Source organism: Vipera ursinii (assembly GCF_947247035.1).
Source record: "Vipera ursinii genome assembly, chromosome: 2".
NCBI lineage: Eukaryota > Metazoa > Chordata > Lepidosauria > Squamata > Viperidae > Vipera > Vipera ursinii.
In genome coordinates, this window is record NC_139513.1 from 241,808,041 (window position 1) to 241,828,965 (window position 20,925).

General features: G+C 39.4%; 1 protein-coding gene across 1 annotated transcript in view; it reads right to left on the reverse strand.

The window, feature by feature from the left end:
* Nucleotides 1–20,925, reverse strand: part of SNCAIP (synuclein alpha interacting protein) — a 124,633-nt gene that overhangs the window by 43,833 nt on the left and 59,875 nt on the right. Inside the window, exons 2-3 of the mRNA XM_083356252.1 lie at nt 18,233–18,335; nt 7,185–7,257 (exon numbers count right to left, since the gene is read on the reverse strand). Of these exons, the coding sequence (XP_083212378.1) occupies nt 7,185–7,257; nt 18,233–18,289 (130 nt within the window). The 5' untranslated portion in view covers nt 18,290–18,335. The remainder of the gene's footprint in view (nt 1–7,184; nt 7,258–18,232; nt 18,336–20,925) is intronic.

The window sequence follows — 20,925 nt, forward strand, 5'->3', positions numbered from 1 at the left end:
TTACGACGGCACTGAAAAAAGTGATTTATGACCATTTTTCACACTGATGACTGTTGCAGCATCCCCGGGGTCATGTGATTTACATTCGGATGTTTGGCAACTGATTCATACTTATGACAGTCACAGTGTCCCAGAGTCATGTGATCACCTTTTGCAACTTTTTGATAAAGGAAGTCAATGGCTGGAGGGGAGCTCATCACTCAGGTTGCAGGGTGCTTGTGGGGGGGGAATCCATGGAACTCTGGTGGAGGGGGGTGGGTGCCCTCCCTCTCTCCCATTGTCCCTTCCTTTCTTCCTTTCTTCCCTCCTTCTTTGTCCCTTCCTCCTTCCCTCCCTCCCTTCCATTGTCCCTCTCTCCCTCCCTCAGGTTGCAGGGTGCTTGTGGGGGGGGGGAATCCATGGTTCTCTGGTGGAGGGTGATGGGACTGGGGTGGGTGCAGTCCTTCCCTCCTTGTCTCCCATTGTCCCTTTCTTCCTTCCTTTCTTCCCTCCCTCTTTGTCCCTTCCTTTTGCAAGCAGGAAATCTTGCACAGGAATTGCAGCCAGGGATCTCTCTCTCTCTCTCTCTCTTACACACACACACACACACACACACACACACACACACACTTTCCTTGGCTTGCCCAGCATCTGGGCTTTCCTCATTTCTTCCTCCCTTTCTTTCCTTCCTTCCCTCTTTGTCCCTTCCTTTTGCAAGCAGGAAATCTTGCACAGGAATTGCAGGCGGGGATCTCTCTCTCTCTCTCTCTCTCTCTCTCTCTCTCTCTCTCTCTCTCTCTCTCTCTCTCTCTCTCTCTCTCTCTCTGTCTCTCTCTCTCTCTCTCTCTGTCTCTCTCTCTCTCTCTGTCTCTCTCTGTCTCTCTCTCTCTCTCTCTCTTATATATTAAGATGAATTAAAGCTTAGTTATGATGACAGCCAGCTGAAGATCAGCTGTGAGGTGCCCAGCAACAACAGGTGGCATCCTAACTCCCGTCTCATTGGACCGCCCGTTCTGGCGGGACCATTTAGGGATGTGGATTGGTTATTGGTTTGTTGGCAACAGTATTTAAAGGAGCCAGGTTGTGAAGGCTCCTCAGTTCAACCACAATAAAGCTCAGTTGAAACCTCGACGTCTCATCATCTGTCTCACCAGTCTACCCACAATACTTAACACACTCTCTCTCTCTCTCTTACACACACACACACACATTCTCTCTCTCTCTTTCTCTCCTTTCTCTCTCTCTCTCACACACAAACACACACACAGAGTTCTCGCTTTTCCCCTTTGCAAAACGGGCTTCAATTGAGCTCTGTTCTAACTTCGGGTGCCTTGGGAATCGTCTCTCCCCACCCCAAAAAGCACAGGAATCTTGCACAGGAATTGTAGCCGGGGATCTCTCTCTCTCTCTCTCTCTCTCTCTCTCTCTCTCTCTCTCTCTCTCTCTCTCTCTCACACACACACACACACACACACACACACAGACATAAATTATTATGGGGCCGTGAGGGGTATGCTCGCGGGGGGGAGAGGAAAAAAAGATGGAAGAGGCTGCAACAGAGACAGAGAGAGAAGGGGGGAAAGAAGGAGGGGGCTTACCTGCTGAGGGAGTGGATGGCTCTGTCCACTTGCTTCTGAAGTAAGAACAGGCGGGGAAGGATGACATGGATCCCGCATGAGAAGAGTTCAATCCGGTTGCTGCACAATGAGTCCCTGGGGAGGGCGAGGCCTCGCTCTGCGCCTGCGCTCTTCACACACCCTCAGTAGGGTTCCTGCAGGGTAGGCCGCCACCAAGCAGCTTATTTTCCAGCAGCAAGTGCTGGGAAGGAGCGAAGGAGGGGCAGGCGGAGGGGGGGAGGCGGGGGGAAGGTGGCGCCATGTACCACCAGCCACATGCTTGCGTACCACCAGTGGTACGCGTACCACCGGTTGAAAAGCCCTGCTTTAGAGAAGGGATGCAGGCTGGCAGGAACTTTCGCCTCCCTTAAGCCAGGCTGGCTTTGGAAACCAGAGCAGAAAGCCCAAGGTCAGGGTGAGTTTTCCCTATGGCAAGTTAGCTGGGGCAGGGTGTCCTGCAGCAAAGTGGCCGTGACCAAGGTGACTGTGGCAAGGTGACTGTGGTGAGGTGGTAGTTGCCAGTTGTTCCATTCCACCAGCTGAGTGTCCTTGGGCCAGTCACTCTCAGCTCCAGGAAGGAGGCAATGGTAAATCACTTCTGAAAAACCTCATCAAGAAAAGTTCAGGGGGTAGTGCAGGCAGCCATCAGAAGTCAGTAACTCACAGTAAATAAATGTGTATTCTCTCCTTTTTCTTTCTGCCTGCTGACTCTATAACAAAGAAAGCTTCACTTTATGAATGTCTATTTATTGTACACTTCTTAAAAGACACACATGGCTTTTCAAAATTTTAAAAAAACGATTTTGTATCTCTATTTGCTTGGACTGCTAACATAAAGCTGATCCTTCCTCAGCCATAAATTTGGCCATATTGTCTATGAAAATTTTGCAAGTACAGTTGTTAGCCTTTCAAGAAGCAAAATCTAGAAGGAAACAACTAGTCTTTTGGAATTCTTAATCTGCAATTTCCTGCTGAACTCCTGCAAAGCAAATTATTATTTTGAAAAAAACTAGCATTTATGTATGTATGTGTAAGTATGTGTGTGTGTATGTATAAAATCTTGAAGAAATTGAAAATAAGCATCTTTTGAACTTTGAATATATAAATTATGAACTAGAAATATAAAACATGACCCTGATCTATAATAAGAATAACTCTGGAAGGGGGGATTATTCTGTGAGTGTCCCTGAGAAGGCTCAGTATCTGACTTTCCATGGGCTGAGAGCCTCAGTATCCCCTCTGGTGATGCCTTAACATGTTCAGATATAATCTAATTGAAAGGTACTGTGGCTGCATGGGAACCAGACTAGGTGTATACAATACTGCCTCTAGCTTCTTCATCTTTTTTTCCTGGAGGGCAATCAGCCCGCACTTGCAGTGATAATAAAGATGGTTAAACTTACTACTCACAGTGAGATATGCACAATTGCAGGCTAGACAGAATGGAAACTAATACCTTTGCACACGGAGATATATCCAAAGTAACATAACCTACCAAATGTCTTTGTGCATAATTGGAACAAAAAATGCAAAATGTTTTATCAAGTTATCAGAATGGTTAAATGGTTTATCAAGTTATCAGAATGGTTAATGGTTAGCCTTGCTCCTAATAAACAGAGACTGATCATATATATACTTCAATTATTGGAAGTATCACTGAAACTGTTTCAGTTTCTGTCTTAATTGGCAAAAATGTCTCAGATGCTGGTAAGGAGCAACTGCCTCCCATACTTTTGAAATATCCCCTCTTGGACTGATATGAAAAGACTGGAAATTTTTGCTTATACACTAGCTTAATTGCAATTTAGCATAGCTAATCATCTTATAAATCATGTTTTGAAATTGGCTTATTTAACATATAGTTTGTATGAATAACAGTTCTTTTAAGTCGTGACAAACCATGACATGACTGATTAAAAAATAGAAAAGAAAACCCTTTCAACTGTCTTTCCATACCAAAGAAAGCAAGGAGTTGCTGCTGAGGCTGGAGAGAAGCTGGATGCCAGGTTTCCGAGGTATGGCCTTTTCAAGTGACTCTGAGGCATTGTTTACCTTAAAAGTCCTTTATTTAGCCTAATACACCAGCAAATGCTTGCTCAAAGGAAGCTGGAATCTGAAATCTCCGCCCCCTTGCACAGTATATTAAACACAATTCTCCACCTTTCTAATTTTGTCATTAATCATATTCTCCAATTAATTTAAAGAATCAGTTTCCCTTCTGTTAGACAACCCACCAAGTTCTTATCTTCTTTAATTTCATATGGCCTTGAGGTACAATCTTCCTCCTCCCTCCTCCTAGCCTTAACCCTATCTCTTAAAGCAATACACAAGTTTAACATATGAAATAGCTGCTTCTGCATCTCTTGTCAAGCAAGAACATGCGATGTTAGCGATGTTAGCAGCGTTGACACTGGGTTGTTCTGGATTTGACATGCAGAAGAAGCCATTGGCTGATTCTGTCTTTACAGAACTCAAAATATCTGTATACTTATAATGTGTTATTTTCTCTTTCTCTTTACTGTATACTTTCTTCAATTATTCTTTCTCAACTGGATAAGAGAAGGCAAATTGTGATTCTACTTCTGACAGACCAACATTCTTAAAGGTAAGGTAAAGGTAAAAGTTCCCCCACACATGCCTGCTAGTCGTTTCCAACTCTAGGGGCTGGTGCTCATCTCCGTTTCAAAGCCAAAGAGTCAGCGCTTGTCCAAGGACGTCTCCGTGGTCATGTGGCTGGCATGACTAGACACCAAAGGCACACGGAACGCTGTTACCTTCCCACCGTAGTGGTCCCTATTTTTCTACTTGCATTTTTATGTGCTTTCGAACTGCTAGGTTGGCAGAAGATGGGACAAGTAACAGGCGCTCACTCTGTTACGCGGCACTCAGGATTCAACCCGCCAAACTGCCGACCTTCTGATTGACAAGTTCGGCATCCTAACCCACTGAGCCACCGCGTCCCAACATTCTTAATAACCCACAATAAAGCAGTGCCTGGACTGTGAAAGGCTGCTAAACATAGATTCCATAAAAAGAAGAGGTTGTAGTTGGGAGGACTTCTCAGGAATATATAGAGGCAAGTTTGATACATCTGGAGGATGCAAGAATAAAGACAAGACCAATAGAAACAACGTTTGTCGACTGCTAGGTATTGAAGTCAGGGTCGTATGGTGTTTCAAATTCTGGAACAGTGCTGGGAAGACCTGGGTTCAAGTCCAAGGAAGCTCACTAAATGATGTGGGTCTGGTTTTTATCTCAGTCCAACCTACCTCAAAGGGTGGCTTTTGGGGGGAAAATGTGAAGAGGAAATGATGGGTTAAGATACTGAATGAAAGACAAGATATAAATAAAAAAGTAAAGGTGGTTTATGTGTATTATTTATATATTTATATCAATAAAGGTAAAGGTAAAGGTAAAGGTTCCCCCGCACATGCGTGCTAGTCGTTTCCGACTCTAGGGGCCGGTGCTCATCTCCGTTTCAAAGCCAAAGAGCCAGTGCTTGTCCGAGGACGTCTCCGTGGTCATGTGGCCGGCATGACTAGACGCCAAAGGCGCACGGAACGCTGTTACCTTCCCACCGTAGTGGTCCCTATTTTTCTACTTGCATTTTTACGTGCTTTCGAACTGCTAGGTTGGCAGAAGCTGGGACGAGTAACAGGCGCTCACTCTGTTACGTGGCACTCGGGATTCGACCCGCCAAATCAATATATTTATATCAATACTGACCTGAAAATCAGAATTTTGTTTAGTAAGAATCAATCCCCCTCTCTTTTATTGGCCCTTGGGCTGAGAAGCAATTTGAGATGGAAATGTTTCATGATTCCTTATAAAGAAGCAAACAGTGTAAAAGAAATTACCTTCTGAATGGAAATTGTAAGTTTTTAGCAATTCCATGCTGCATAATATATGCTTTTGATTAAAAGGGTTAATTTTAGGTATGGAAAAGCTGCGAACATTCATACTCACATGTTTATACCCTAATTATGATCATCAACACCCCAAGTAAATCCACTGGCTGAAGTGGATTAAGACCTATTCATTCATGAGCCAGGGTGGAGCAGTGGTTAGAATCCAGTACTGCAGGCTACTTCTGCTGACTCCTGGCTGTCAGCAGTTTGGCAGTTCAAGTCTCACTGCCTCAAGGCTGACCCAGACTTCCATCCTTCTGAGGTTGGTGAAATGAGGACCCATATTGTTGGGGGCAATAGGCTGACTCTGTAAACTGCTTAGAGAGGGCTGTAAAGTACTATGAAGCGGCATATAAGCCTAAGTGCTGTTGCTATTGCAAGTTATGGACAGTAAACTACCACTCTGATCAGGTTGCTAAATCAATCTTTTTGGACTTTCCAGACTGGGACTAAAATAAATTGACTAGCCCAAAGTCACCCAGTTTCCTTCCCTAAGGGATTCCCCCCCCCGCCCCTGCTCCTAGTCCAAAAATTTAACCGCTATACCACACTGGACTTCATACACACACACACACACACACACACACACACACCAAACTCATACAGACACATCCATACAACAAGCATTTACACTTTTTTTTAAAGAAAAGCAGTTTAAACTGATTTCATCACTATAGTTATATAAGGGTAGGGAGATTTAACAACAACATAAGGAAAGAGGAAGGTATTGGTTTTTGTTATTCCCTTGTGTGAGACTATAAAGGGATGGGCAATTTAGTCATTAATGGCTGTAACAAAAGAATTCAATAGAAGAATGCTGTAGTTACAATTGTTGGCAATTTTCTGTTATATGAAAGTTGGTACAGAAATAAAATACTCTCAAAAGCCTAACACAAACTGAAGTTTCAAATCACTACTATGGGCACTTCACATTCTAAAATATTAATGAAACCACCATTTGATTTACGCATAATTAGGTTTTCAAAGCGCCGTGCAGATATGCTGCTCTCATCCACAGAATTTGCTTCTCGTTGAAGAAAGAAACAAAAGAGCTTAATCCGATTTACAAACTGAAAAACAACACTGAATGTACTTTTTGTTGGGGGGGGGAGGTCTCCAGCTGTTTCTCATCTTAGTCCATGACTCTTCATTTAGTTTACACTATTAAACTCAAAAACTTTGCTTTCATCTTAACTGTTACAGCATGCTTCAGAGTAGATTCTATCTTGTAGCATTCTTGATAGAGTTTCAGAATTTGGCAAAACATTATGCTTCAAACTGGTCATGACCATCTGTGCAGTAAATGTATCCAACATTTTTTCATTGGCGCCTGCATCATTATGTCTTGTCACTAATGGTTTCTCGGGTTTTTCTGTAAATTGTTGCATATACTGTGGTTTGGAGTTGCTGAGATTAAATTCTGTGTTTTGCTGTCTAGCACCAAATCCTTTTATGGAACTTTTTGTTGGTGCCGTTGCTAATGATCTAACATCTTAAAAAAATATCGAGGGAAAAACTGAGGTTAGGATTGGGGTTGGATGGTAGCAAGGAAGGAACCCATTGTTATGGAAAGTTGTCACACAAAATGAGCTGTAAGGAGACTGTTAGGGTGAGGGGAAGGGGAGGAAACCACCCTGCTCTCTAACAACTGTAAAACTGAAGTTTCCAAAAAGTAGCATACCTGTTCTGTCTTCATTCTGCGAATCACACTTCCTACGTAATTCTGGGATAGTCTTGAAGGAGGTTACTGAGTACTGAAAAATAAGAATTAAGAATTACATCTAACTAAAATCAAGTCATGCTACAAGTAAAGAAACTGCCTCATTTTAATGGAATAATATATGATCCATTGCTTTATTATACAGTGTATGTGTCCATTTTGCTGATGGGCAAACACAGTTGGATACAGCTCAAAGTTTTGCTTTTAGACATAAGGATTCATCTTTCAGAAAGAAAGCAAGTCTGCATGAAATTCAACCACACTAAGTCAACTGACTATAATCTACAAAGACTAATCCATTGCAATGTAAATTTCCCACAGCAGATTTCGAAATCAAACAAAGCCAAAGGAGGTGCTCACATTTCCTAGATAAGCCCAATGTGATCAAAGAGATAAATGAGAAGAACATCCAAATGGCAAAATGCTTTCTGGCTTGTTTGCTTTATAAAAACATAAAAAGTGAATCCATCTAAATTGCAGTGTAATTTTCTGGTGCTTCTAGGAATATTATATTAAACATCCAAGCAAGCATTGTGGCTGACTGAATATGAGTAATGGATAAATTGCAGAACTCTTAGATCACTGTTGCATTGATTATGGATTTTGATTTTTACTGTTTACATAGTTTATATTTTTAAAGTGGTATGTCTTAAAAATAGCCAAAATACAGAAATGCTCTCTGGCATGCTATTATCTTATAAAGGAAAATAAACCAAATTCTCATGGATTAAGCATCAAAATAAGGTTTCTTTCTTTTCTGATACAATCTGCTGTTCATGAAGTTATCATTGGATTCACTTTTAAACAGTGTCAAATGTCTGATAAATTCAATAATTCCTTTCGGGATGTCACCCATGTAATCTAGCATTGTTAGGCTAATCTTTCTACAAATATTATAGTATCTGTACTTATACAGAATGGGCAAAATTGCTGCTATTCTAGTCTAGTACAGAAGGAAGGAAGGAAGGAAGGAAGGAAGGAAGGGAGGGAGGAAGGAAGGAAGGAAGGAAGGAAGGAAGGAAGGAAGGAACAATTCCATCTATATCAGCAATATCTTAATATCTTAATACAATATCTTAATGTAGTGTAAATCAACCAATCAAGCAGTTTAAGCTCTCGTGAGATCTAGGACTTGGTGTTGGCTGGTCCAGTCAGTTAATACTAATAAGTCTTTTTTTTTGGAGGGGGGGCTATTACCTTCAGAACATAAGATTCAGGTCCAATCCTTTTTAAATAACCATATTCTTATGAATAGTTGGGAAACACAGTACATCTGAATGCCTTTTATATAATGCATATGAGGAGAAACAGAGGTATTAAGTTCTAGAGCAATGTGTGATACCCTTCCTTTTTAAGCATCATTATGCACATAAACTGCATACACAACATCTAGATTGGAATTGCAGGAGTAGAAAAAGAGTCAATATTACATAACAAACTCTTGGATAAGCTGAAATACATCCCCAAAACTGGATTCTGCTTATCTGCAGAAGGGCTGATCCACAAGTATATACTATAGTAATTTTTAAAAGTACCTGTATTTCCCATAGATAATCATGTATAAGCCCATCTATAGTATAGTATAGTATAGTATAGTATAGTATAGTATAGTATAGTATAGTATAGTATAGTATAGTATAATATGATATGATATAAATGATAGATAATATAATATAGTATAATATAGTATAATACAATACAACACAACACAACACAATACAATACAATACAATACAATACAATACATTTTATTCTTTTATCAGACAACAAACCTAACATCACATACAATGTAGCTAAAATTTTTGTGGCAGCTGTTCTATAGTAATTTGTTAGTGTCCTAACAAATTACTGCAGAATTAGATCTGCTGTAACAAGGAATAAATATTATGTCCAGGATAAATAACATTACATGTTATGTTATTAGAAGTTGATGTAACATTAAATTGGTGGTTATATCCTATATTACTGAAATGTAATTTTGTTGTCCAACATTTTTATTGTTCTGATCAAATAATTTGTATGTGTGTGTGTCAGGGGAATATGACCACAACACAGATACTTGAATTATAACATGAAAAATAATGTTTCTATTTATTAACTCTAATGGCATAGCAGTGACAATCCAATTATTGCCAGACCCCACATATTCCTGAAAAAAAGTTTGAATTCTTACAGTATATAATCCTAACTTTTTAAAGAATAACATACAAAGAAATAAAAAATATACAATATAGCACTCACATAGTTGTGGTGTAAATGCCACAAACATTAATCTGGGGACAACAGTTAATGCTGACTTTGGTTAAAAAAAAAGCCTATATAGGTAAATGATCAAAAGTAAGCCATAGATCAAACATAGGCTGTTCACATATTGTGCTAAGCTTTATTTACTATAAAGAGTTCCAAAAGAATTATCAGGTGTTTTGATAATTCACCTTAACATATTCCATATTCTCTCATGATCTAGATCAGGGGTCTTTAAATATTTTTAGCCCATGGAAATTGTTGGTATAATAATCCCAGAAACTCTGATGAAAAGATAAGGCTTTTCTTGTGGGAAAAAAATTGGTTATGTTCATGTAATTTATTTGTTTGCTCTTAGATGCTCATGGAACCTCATCAAGTTCTTGAGGAACCTTAGAATTCCACAAAATAGTTTGAAAACCTCGATCTAAGGTTTTGCTGTGGTCAATGAATCAAAGAAAAAACTCCATATTTCATTTATTCTAACTCTTTTTCATTCTTTTGTTCTCATTAGATATCTCACGTGAGCTATCCCTACTTTACTGAATTTGCCCATTTATTTCATATTTCTCTCTTTATATAGGGCTGACATCTTTGCAAGACTTTAAGCAAATTTTGGAGTAATTTGGGCAATTTGCACATTCTCCTGCACTTTTTTCTTCACTGTGGGATGGATATACACTGAATTTGACTGATCTCTAGGTCATGCAGGGATGTTTTCTATTGGTTAACTCAGAACCACAAGTACTTTAACAGGTTATTATACTGCTATATTAACAGTATACTAGTATTTTATCTATTATCTTTCGTTTATTATGTCACAATTGGATTAATTGTACCTCATTTTGTAATAGAGGTGATGTCTGAATATATTCTCTGTTTACAAGAACTGTCATTTTATCATCCAAAGTTAAAAGTTTAAGCACATTTTTCTATATTCCTTTAATTATTTTCCCTCCTTTCTTCCATAATTATTCTTGGATATTACCATCTAAACCCTACATTTTCCTGTGATTTTTCTGAGCTTTTTGAAAATATTTCTCCTTTTATTTTTCTTCTTGTATTCTCCTTTTTTAAATGTTTTGCTTGAAATACCTTTCATTTTCCTTGGTCAGTTAATACTGGGACTCTGTTTTCACTTTTCTACGCACTTCTTGCTGTCCCAAACTTCCACCCTCCAGGTTTCCTGGTGAACATGCTAGTTGTGTACGAAAGCTGGATAGTTTCCTTTTTGAAATGTTGGATTTTTTTTCTTTTTTCTTTTTTACTGTGTCTTTTATCCTGTCCAATAGCACTCACAGAATAAAGAATAACAGAGTTGGAATAGACCTTGGAGGTCTTCTAGTGTAACCCCTTGCTTAAGCAGGGGACTCTATACTAATCTGGACAATTTAGGTGAATTAAATTTATTTTTAACTTCTACCTTAAATTCTGTATTCCATGGTTCATAAACTTGCTGACCTCAACATTTTAATTTTTCATGTTTAACTCCTTATTAGAGAGCTGCTGGGATAACCTTGGAGAAAGTATGAAAGAAAAATCCCTAGCAATACGTGAACTGAAGCTGATTAAACAAAATAGTCAAGAAAGAAATGTAAAGTTACCCTATATTAACTCTCTTCGTATAAGACGGAGGGAAGAAGAAACATTGTTCAATTCTCAAGATTCTGTTATTATAGCCTATATCAATAGATCTCAATTTCAATATTTCAGGTAGAGTCCTTTTTCTGATCTGGCCTAGTTTGAAGGGTTGAAATCCCTATATTTGAACCTTCATAACCCATAGTTGGTTTTATAATTGGTTCTGGAAATGTCCCGGATTGCACTTCTCAATCTGCTGTTTTGCAGTATGTATTTGATTTGCAATGTCTATTTGATTCACAAGATGTTCATCTGGTGCTTTCCACATGAAGTGTCTATATTTATGTTGTTCAAAGCAGATGTTGGCAATAAAGAAAGAAGTCCATTTAATTCTATTAAGTGTCTTTTGCATCATTATGTTCACTTAGTCTAACTCCTCTGTTAATTCTAGGTTCCTCTCTTTCTCAGACATCTACATGCCAATAGATAAACACATAGCAATGTCCTTTTGTAAATATTAGTTCTATCCCACTCTGTCCTTATAACCTAAAAAGTTGGCATCTGTTTGGAGAACAGTGCTTTGCAACTGTTTCTCATCATGACAATCCTTTTATGAATGGTTTGACTGAGGAAGCATTTTGCAAAAAGTGCCCACAATGCTTTCTCAACATCCAAGTGTTTCCATCAGCCCACAAAGTTTGGAGGGTCACTGCACATGCACAAACAAACCTCAGATATAAGCACAGATATTCTATCAATATTATGAAGCAAACTTCTAACTGCATGTTGCTAAACAATAAGGGGTTTTTTTAATCAGATCACTGCTTCCCAAACTTTTCAAGTATGAAGGACCCTTTTCAACATTAAAAAATTCTAAGTCCCAACATTAATTGTACTTTAAATGTCTTGACTGAAATAAAGCAATAACAAAAGACTTCAGAGATATTGTTAAATGTTTCTTTTGTTAATTTATGTTAATTTATGTAAAACATTTATACAATCATAACAGAGTTCACATAGAATTAAAACATTATATTAAATGAAGCTTTCTATAGAAAGTTATTTTTCCTGTTCAGAGGAGAAAGCCCTCTGGCACCGTTAAATGGTGCAAAATGCATCTCCCCTCTTTCATTCATGAAGTGATTAGAAACCAGAATTTGAGACTGCTGCATTAAAGTGTATCCTCAAAATATCACAACCTTTTGAAATGGATTAAAGAGGTTTTTCCCCTTCATGGATTACTCCCTTGTCGTGGCAAAGGGGCTTGCAGAATTCAATGAAGCTATGAGCTATGCCATGCAGGGCCACCCAAGACAGACGGGTCATAGCAGAGAGTTCTGACAAAACGTGATCCACTGGAGAAGGAAATGGCAACCCACTCCAGTATCTTTGCCATGAAAACCCCATGGACAGTACCAAAAGGAAAAAAGATATGACGCTGGAAGATGAGCCCCTCAGGTCGGAAGGCATCCAATATGCTACTGGGTAAGACCAGAGGGCTAGTATTAGTAGTGCCAGAAAGAATGAAGCGACTGGGCCAAAGCCGAAAGGATGCTCAGCTGTGGATGTATCTGGTGGTGAAAGGAAAGTCCGATGCTGTAAAGATTTTTTCTCCATAGGAACCTGGAATGTAAGATCCATGAATCAAGGAAAGCTGGACGTGGTCAAACAAGAGATGACAAGACTGAACATCGACATCTTAGGTATCAGCTGGGCAGCTCGCTTGCGGAAAAGAGGCTGCTTGCTAAATGAGCTGGGCAGCAGCCCAGCATCAGCATTTCTGAGCGTGATTTCTAAGCGCAACTCAGCTGATCCCAGGCTCCTGCCTGGCTCGCTTGCAGAAAAGAGGCTGTTTGCTAAATGAGCTGGGCAGCAGCCCGGGATCAGCTGGGAAGAAGCGGAGCATGGGGGGGAGGAAAAGGTGGGGGGAGGAAGGCGACACCATGTACCACCAGCCAGGTGCTCGCATACCACTAGTGGGCAGGAGCCCAGGATCAGCTGAGTTGCACTCAGAAATTGCGCTCAAAATGCTGATCCCGGGCTGCTGCCCAGCTCATTTAGCAAGCTCATTTGGATTGATATCATTCATGTTGTTGTTGTTGTTAGTTGCGAAGTCATGTCTGACCCATCGCGACCCTATGGACAATGTTCCTCCAGGCCTTCCTGTCCTCTACCATCTTCTGGAGTCCATCTAGGCTCATGCCTACTGCTTCATTGACTCCATCCAGCCACCTCATTCTCTGTCGTCCCTTTCTTCTATTGCCCTCAATCTTTCCCAGCATTAAGTTCTTCTCCAGTGAGTCCTTCCTTCTCATTAGGTGGCCAAAGTATTTGAGTTTTAGCTTCAGGATCTGGCCTTCTAAAGAACAGTCAGGGTTGATCTCCTCTAGGACTGACCGGTTTGATCGCCTTGCAGTCCAAGGGACTCGCAGGAGTCTTCTCCAGCACCAGAGTTCAAAGGCCTCAATTCTTTGGCGCTCAGCCTTTTATATGGTCCAACTTTCACTGCCATACATTGCAACTGGGAAGACCATAGCCTTGACTATATGCACTTTTGTTGACAGGGTGATGTCTCTGCTTTTTAGTGTGCTGTCTAGATTTGCCATGGCTTTCCTCCCCAGGAGCAAGCGTCTTTTAATTTCTTGGCTACAGTCCCCATCTGCAGTGATCTTGGAGCCCAGGAAAATAAAATCTGTCACTACCTCCATTTCTTCCCCATCTATTTGCCAGGAATTGAGAGGGCCAGATGCCATGATCTTGGTTTTCTTAATGTTTAGTTTCAACCCAAGTTTTGCACTTTCCTTCTTCACCCGCAACAAGAGGCATGTAGAGAAGGTAATTCTACTCTTGAACCTATATCCACATCGTCCTTCTGATTATCTAGCTGACAGAAAACTTTCCATGTTATGGGAAGGCAGGTTATTGGCTGGTAGTTGGCTGGAGCTGTTCCCTTGTGGGAGTCTTTCATGATTAAAACTGTTCTTCCTTGTGGTAGCCAGTCTGGCTAGTAGCTAGTTGCTAGCAACTGATTCATCTGTACTGCTAAACATTAATGCAATGTTGTTAGTTTCTTTAGCTAGTAGGTATGCATCATACCTGGGCCAGCTCTTCATTTACAGGTAGTCCTTGACTTACAATAGTTCATTTAGTGACCATTCAAAGTTACAATAGCCCTGAAAAAAGTGACTTACAACCGTTTTTTACACTTCTGACCATTGCAGCATTCTCATGGTCATGTGATTAAAAATTCAGATGCTTGACTACTGACTCATATTTTTGGCAGTTGCACGTGATCCCCTTTTGCAACTTTCTAACAAGCAAAGTCAATGGGGAAGCCAGATTCACTTAACTACCATATTATTAATTTAATGACTGGAATGATTCACTTAAAAATGGTGGCAAGAAAGATCATAAAATGGGGCAAAGCTCACTTAACAAATGGCAACAGAAACTTGGGGTTCCATTGTGGTCATAAGTTGAAGACTACCTGTACTTAGTCACTATGGGATGTTTGTTACTGTGATGGTAACTGGTTCCTGTTCTGGGAGATTGTTGTGGCGTGCTCTCACATCCTGCAGCCACTTTGCACTGGTGTTATGTGTCTTCTCTTTCTCCTATATATTCTTTCAGTACTATTCAGTTCCAATTATGGTGGCTCTGCTGTTATTATGTTGTTGCTCTGCTGTTGGATGATTCTTTGGAGAACAGGACATTTATTTCTTGGCATCTGTTTCTTTAGTGTATCTTAGCCTGGTAGCCAGTGCTATGAGTCTTTGATACTCTTGATTGTGCAGCCAAACATCTCCAGGATTACAGCAGTGCAATGGTTTCAGTTATGGCGGTAGTAGGGATAGCTGTGAGGGTTCTCTTGGCATCTTTTGGTATATTATCTGATGGTACTTCTCCACAAGTCTTGGCAACTGGTCTTGAGGGTTGACTGTAGGTAGTTTGTCCATCATCTTAAGCCTCACATGAGCTGTTGTGCTCTGTAATGGAGGGGTGTGGCAGTGATGTTCCAGCTTCAGGTGTTGGCTGCATATTCAGGTGTCTTTCAAGGTATTCTTGAGTCTGGGATTTAATGTGTAGATGGTGTTTCTCAAGCATCTTCTTCACAATTTTGAAACATTGGGTAACTAGCTGTTTCTCAATTCGTGTGGATGCAAATCTTCTATCCATCCATAGTTCTTTCATACGTATCATATATACATTATTAGGACTACTGTTGTAGTAGAGTTCAATCAATTCCAGGTTCCCTGGCTCATCCATGTATGTTATATTCCAGTGGAATAAACTGCTAGTTCCCTAATATCTGACATAGACCTTATTACTCTGGGCCATGTCCGAGCCAGTATGATTCTTCTGCTTCATGTCACTCTCATATTTGAAGTAAACAGGTGAAACATTAGGGGGGTGTTTGCCCAAGAACCTCTACTGCTATGGTAGGTACGTAATTAGTTCTGGTGAGTTTGGTGTTTGCATCCTGTTTAAATAAAGTAGTTTGCCCTGACAGTGTTGGTGGGGATGTGGTTTTCTCCTTGGTAGTTCCTTGATCAGGGTATTACCCTGAAATACTCTAATCCAGACATGTCAAACACAAGGCCCGGGGGCCGGATCCGGCCCGTGAAGTGGTTTCATGTGGCCCGCGAAGCCATCCTGGAAACAGTGAGGGAACGGCCCCCACTGCCTTGGCCCTGGCCCAGAGACCCTCCTCTTGCCAGAGACCCTCAGATCTGTCCCACTCCTGCCCAGGCCCCCCATAGGCACCCTTGATGCAAATGATGTAGAGCTGGCCACGCCCACCCAGTAGGCCATACACACTCTAGCCACGCCCACCCAGTAGGCCACACCCACCCTGGCCATACCCACCCGGCCCCCTGAGGGCAACTGCAATGCTGATGCGGCCCTCAATGAAATTGAGTGTGACACCCCTGCTCTAATCAATGAACTATCAAGGAGAAAGCCATAACCCCACCCCCACTGGCATTCTTGGGAAGGCATAAGACTGCCTTATTTAATTGCATGTAGTCAATGGTGTTTTGCAGTACTCATTATGAGACTGGAGAATTTGTATTTCTAGAACTGACAGTAACATTCATTAGTGAGATACTATAGGAAGAAAAGGTTCCTTTGTTTTATGCTTCCATAGGTTCTGGGATATGTTCCTTTATTCTACAGTGATAAACTGACAATTATTCTGAATACATTATACTAGGAGCACTGTGTAACAAATTGCAGTCCCTGCCTTAATTAAACATCGACATAAAGAAAGAAAAATTGCTCAGAATTTGTTCATTTGTTCAAGCAAATGAAAATTAAACAAAAGAACAATGGCACATAAAAGCCAGAATAAAAATAGAAATTCTGCACAAAGCTGTCTAATACCCTTACTTGCTGAGCATTTAGCATTTATTTGATTTAAAATTGTTACTGATATTCATAACATAAAATAATCTGTAGTCACAATCTCTTTATGGACATTGAAATAAGATGCATCATTAGTTCTGTAAGATTTTGCAAAGTGTGTGCCTTAGAATGATAGCATTTTAATAATGGAATAAGAAATTGATTACTGAATTTAGATTTGCTAAATGTACTACAGGCTAAATGGATTCTTAATTCCTATTAAAGTGAAACACTGAGCTCTCAAAATTACAAACTTTCGATGTTCCGGGGGTGGTGGTGTTTGGAATAAGGAAATGAAACCACAGAATATATATGTTGTTTATTCAAGATACAGCTCTATATTTCCACATCTTGAAATTACAGTTATAAAAAACCCTCCAACAGGATTGTCACGTAACTGCCCTATCCAGTTTATTCTCTTTCCCGACAGTGATTTGCCAGATATAGTAACTTAAGCAGTTTCACCACCAGGGCATAATATGCCACCTATAATTATGGCTAATAAAAGTTTTCTTGGAATTGGCAGTTTTTGAAGAGTGCTTGGATTCCTTCATATTTTAATCTGTTTATTGCCTGGTGCCTTCTCAGAATTTGACTGTACTCTAAACTAAGATAATAACTCTAAACTTTACTCAAGTGAATCAATAAAGCACTATCTAGGCCCATTGAAAGTTTTAATCATATTTGAAGTAAAGAATTAAGTATTGGATTATGTGTTTTGGAACATGTATGGTCCAGCACATTGATACTACAGCTGAATCTCCTTTTGCCTTAACTAAACTATAGCATAGGCAAGAGAGTTACAGAATCTTGGCATGTCATAGATCATGGCTTCAGTTGTGACTTGTCATTTATACTCTGTACTGATATAATGAATCAGCACAGAATGATGAAGAGTAATTTTGACTGATTAAGAGAAGCAAAGAGCTGATCATACATTAGTCAGTTGCCTCAGAATCCTCAGAGCCAGTTGGCAGGCTAAACGGGCTTCTACACATAATAACTCCATCTGATCTATGAATTAACAATTAAGAAGCAGTAGGTAGTTCAAATTGTTTCTTTCTTCTGCTAAATGTCTTCTTGATTATATGGTTCATGAGTAATACTTGTTGAACTGCAGCACAGTTCTTAGTAGTTGTAGTGTTAGCTCTTCCAGCAAAGTTCTGGCTGATTTTGAAGAGCCAAAGAATAAGTATCATAGCACATATTAAACCATCTAAATTTAATGACATTAACCTGTGAGTTTATAGAAATTGCTCAACCTCAATTCCATCAGTAGCACATGATCACTAAGAATTATTGTCTACTAACATAGGGAGGGTTGTGAGTTACTCTTCTTACATTGGAACAATGAGGGAAATTACTCATTACATGGACAGCTGGCTTGATGCAAGTCTCATCTCCTGAAAATGTGGAGTTAAAGAATTAAAATGTTTTTAATTTTAAAAAAAACATGAAATATAAATATATATCCATGCCGCCATATTTCCATAAGGGGTGTGGACTTCTTTCAATGAAGACTTCAAACAGCAACCTGACAGTTGTTTACTGACACTTCAGTTTGGATTCCTGCACTGAAAGATGCATTGGACATAAAGGTTTAAGTGAACGCTAGGTAGCGTAACAGCTTATTTTTTTAACTGAAAGATCAAGCTGTTAAAAATACTGCACTTTTTCCAACACTATATTTGTTATTATTTGATGAAATAGTTGCATCATTTAAGCCTGCATTTAAAGGAAAAACAATTGCACAGAAATAAACAGAAAAATCTCATACTTACGGAAATATCATCACTAAAGTCTATTTCATCCAAATCTAGGTACTCAGGAGCTTCCATTATTCTGCTATGCACATTTTCATTGGATTAGCTGAATACTGAAGTTCTGTTTCAAAAGAGAAAAAGATAAAATTAAAACAATGCACTTAAAAGTAGACATGATAGTTGATATCGTCACTGCTCAGTTTGCAAAAAACTGTACACTTATCATGACGCTTGGTAAATATTCTCAATACATTTTCAGTAGAGGCTTATCTATATTTTGAAAATTCTGCTAGGCTCATAAAGATGGTCTACGTGCACGAGTATCCCTGGGGAACTGTAGTTACCAGCACCAGCTGTAGAAGAGCTCCTTAGAGTTTCAGCCATCTCCCTTTTTAAAAGAAAACATATCTCAGATAAATTAGAATTGGAGATATGAACTTAATTATATTTATTAATTATTAGAAAAATGAAACCATCTCAAGACTAAGTGGAAATAGTGGTTTTAGTTTTGTAACTTCCACTTTTAGTGAGATCTCTAAATTTTATTATTTAATATCAGTAAGGTATTTTATTATTTGAAACAGCTGACTTTCAGTGTAGATTTAGGAAGATCCTTTAAAATTTTAGGAACAGGAGTATTGAGCGAAAGTCTGTGGAGATTCTCAATCATCCAGGTCATAGTTGTCTCCAAGTTATTTTTTTCTTCAAAAGGCAACTGGATTGTTTTTTTCCTTGAGGAGGAAGAAGAAGAAGAAGAAAACATTTTGCTTCTCAACCAAGAAGCTTCATTGGTTCATGAACTGTTCATGTTCATGTTCAACTGATCATCCAAGAAGCTTCATCAGTTTAGAACTGATGAGGCTTCTTGGATGAGAAGCAAAACATTTTTTTCTTCTTCCTCAAGAAACAAACAATCCAGGTTTGCCTTTTGGGAAAGAAAAAAACCCACCTTTGAGCATTCTAGGAAAGCTTAGAGAAATGAATCAGCTAGGATTAAGCAGGTTATGCTATTTATTTTATATGCCTTATTTCCAGCAGAAACACTATACTGGCTGGGGAGTCATGGCTAAAGTAGGACTTTTACTAGCTGCAGGGGGTGCTAAGATTTTATAAACGAAACCACCAAGAACGTGCATGAGTGTATGTATTCATTTGTTCATTCAATAAATGGTGCTATCTGAAAGTTGCTCTGTGTTAAATGTGGGACGCATTCAGAAATTTTATTCTCAGCTCCCAATTTAATATTGTGAGCTGCCTCTTGCTGACTAGCTTGCAGACCATGAATTATTCTTGAAGGCTTTTATAGTTCTTTCTCAACTGTGAGTTCTGCCCAAGATTTCATGAATAGATAAAATTAGGCTGCTAGGCTGGTAGTCTTTGAAAGCCATGTTGTTTATTATCAGATGTAAGGAATTAATGTTAAAGTAACTCACAGGCTGTGACAACAAATTAATCTGGCTATTCAGAATGCACAATATCATTTTATATTCCAACCCAGAGAAAAATGTCTGGGGAAAATGATATTTGATTTATAAATACTGAAGAACTTTACAGACCAAACAAATGCATAGTTTAAAGTAAACCAAGAAACACAAAGAACATAATCAGATCCCAGAGAGAAAATAAATATTAATTTCATAGGGGAAATGCAGCCAGTGCAACTTAGATGTCATTTTTATATGTTAACAATATATTGAAGGATCAGTATTTGCATACCAAGTAGAATATAATGTGGATGTTCTTCAAGCTTAAAGTCTTAAATAATAATAGCTTGTAATCTTTTCTAACATGCTTTTCTTGATTACAACGGCCACAGTTCAACAAAAGTTAAGCACTTTTAATTTCTATTTATTTTAATTCCCACTAAGCATAGATCTTTTCCAATGAAGTTAGTGGAGTTGAAAAATGGTTAATTTTGCTGAACAGGGTATTTTTTTGGGTATTTTTTTCTAATCTCCATGGCTCTATGTATTCATAATAAAGGTAAAGGTAAAGGTTCCCCCGCACATGCGTGCTAGTTGTTTCCAACTCTAGGGACCGGTGCTCATCTCCATTTCAAAGCCGAAGAGCCAGCGCTTGTCCGAGGACATCTCCGTGGTCATGTGGCCGGCATGACTAGACACCAAAGGCGCACGGAACGCTGTTACCTTCCCACCGTAGTGGTCCCTATTTTTCTACTTGCATTTTTACGTGCTTTTGAACTGCTAGGTTGGCAGAAGCTGGGATGAGTAACAGGCACTCACTCTGTTACACGGCACTCGGGATTCGACCCGCCAAACTGCCGACCTTCTGATCGACAAGCTCAGCGTCCTAACCCACTGAGCCACCGCGTCCCTTATGTATTCATAATAGTTCTATTTAAAATATACCATGCAAGATTCTCACTTTTATGTATTTATTTATAAAAAACATATCACAATACAAATATAAGAGTCCTAATACAAATATCTTGGATTCCTATTGGGCAATCCCTTAAATATGAGCCATCAGTATGCTGCAGCTGCCAAAAAAGCCAACACAGTCTTAGGCTGAATTTACAGAGGGGTAGACTCAAGATCATGTGAAATGTTAGTACCACTTTATAATGCCTTGGTAAGACCACACTTTGAATACTCAATCCAGTTTTGGTTGCCATGAAGTAAAAAAAAGATGTTGAGACTCTATAAAGAGTACAGAGAAGAGCAACAAAGATGATTAGGGGACTAGAGGCT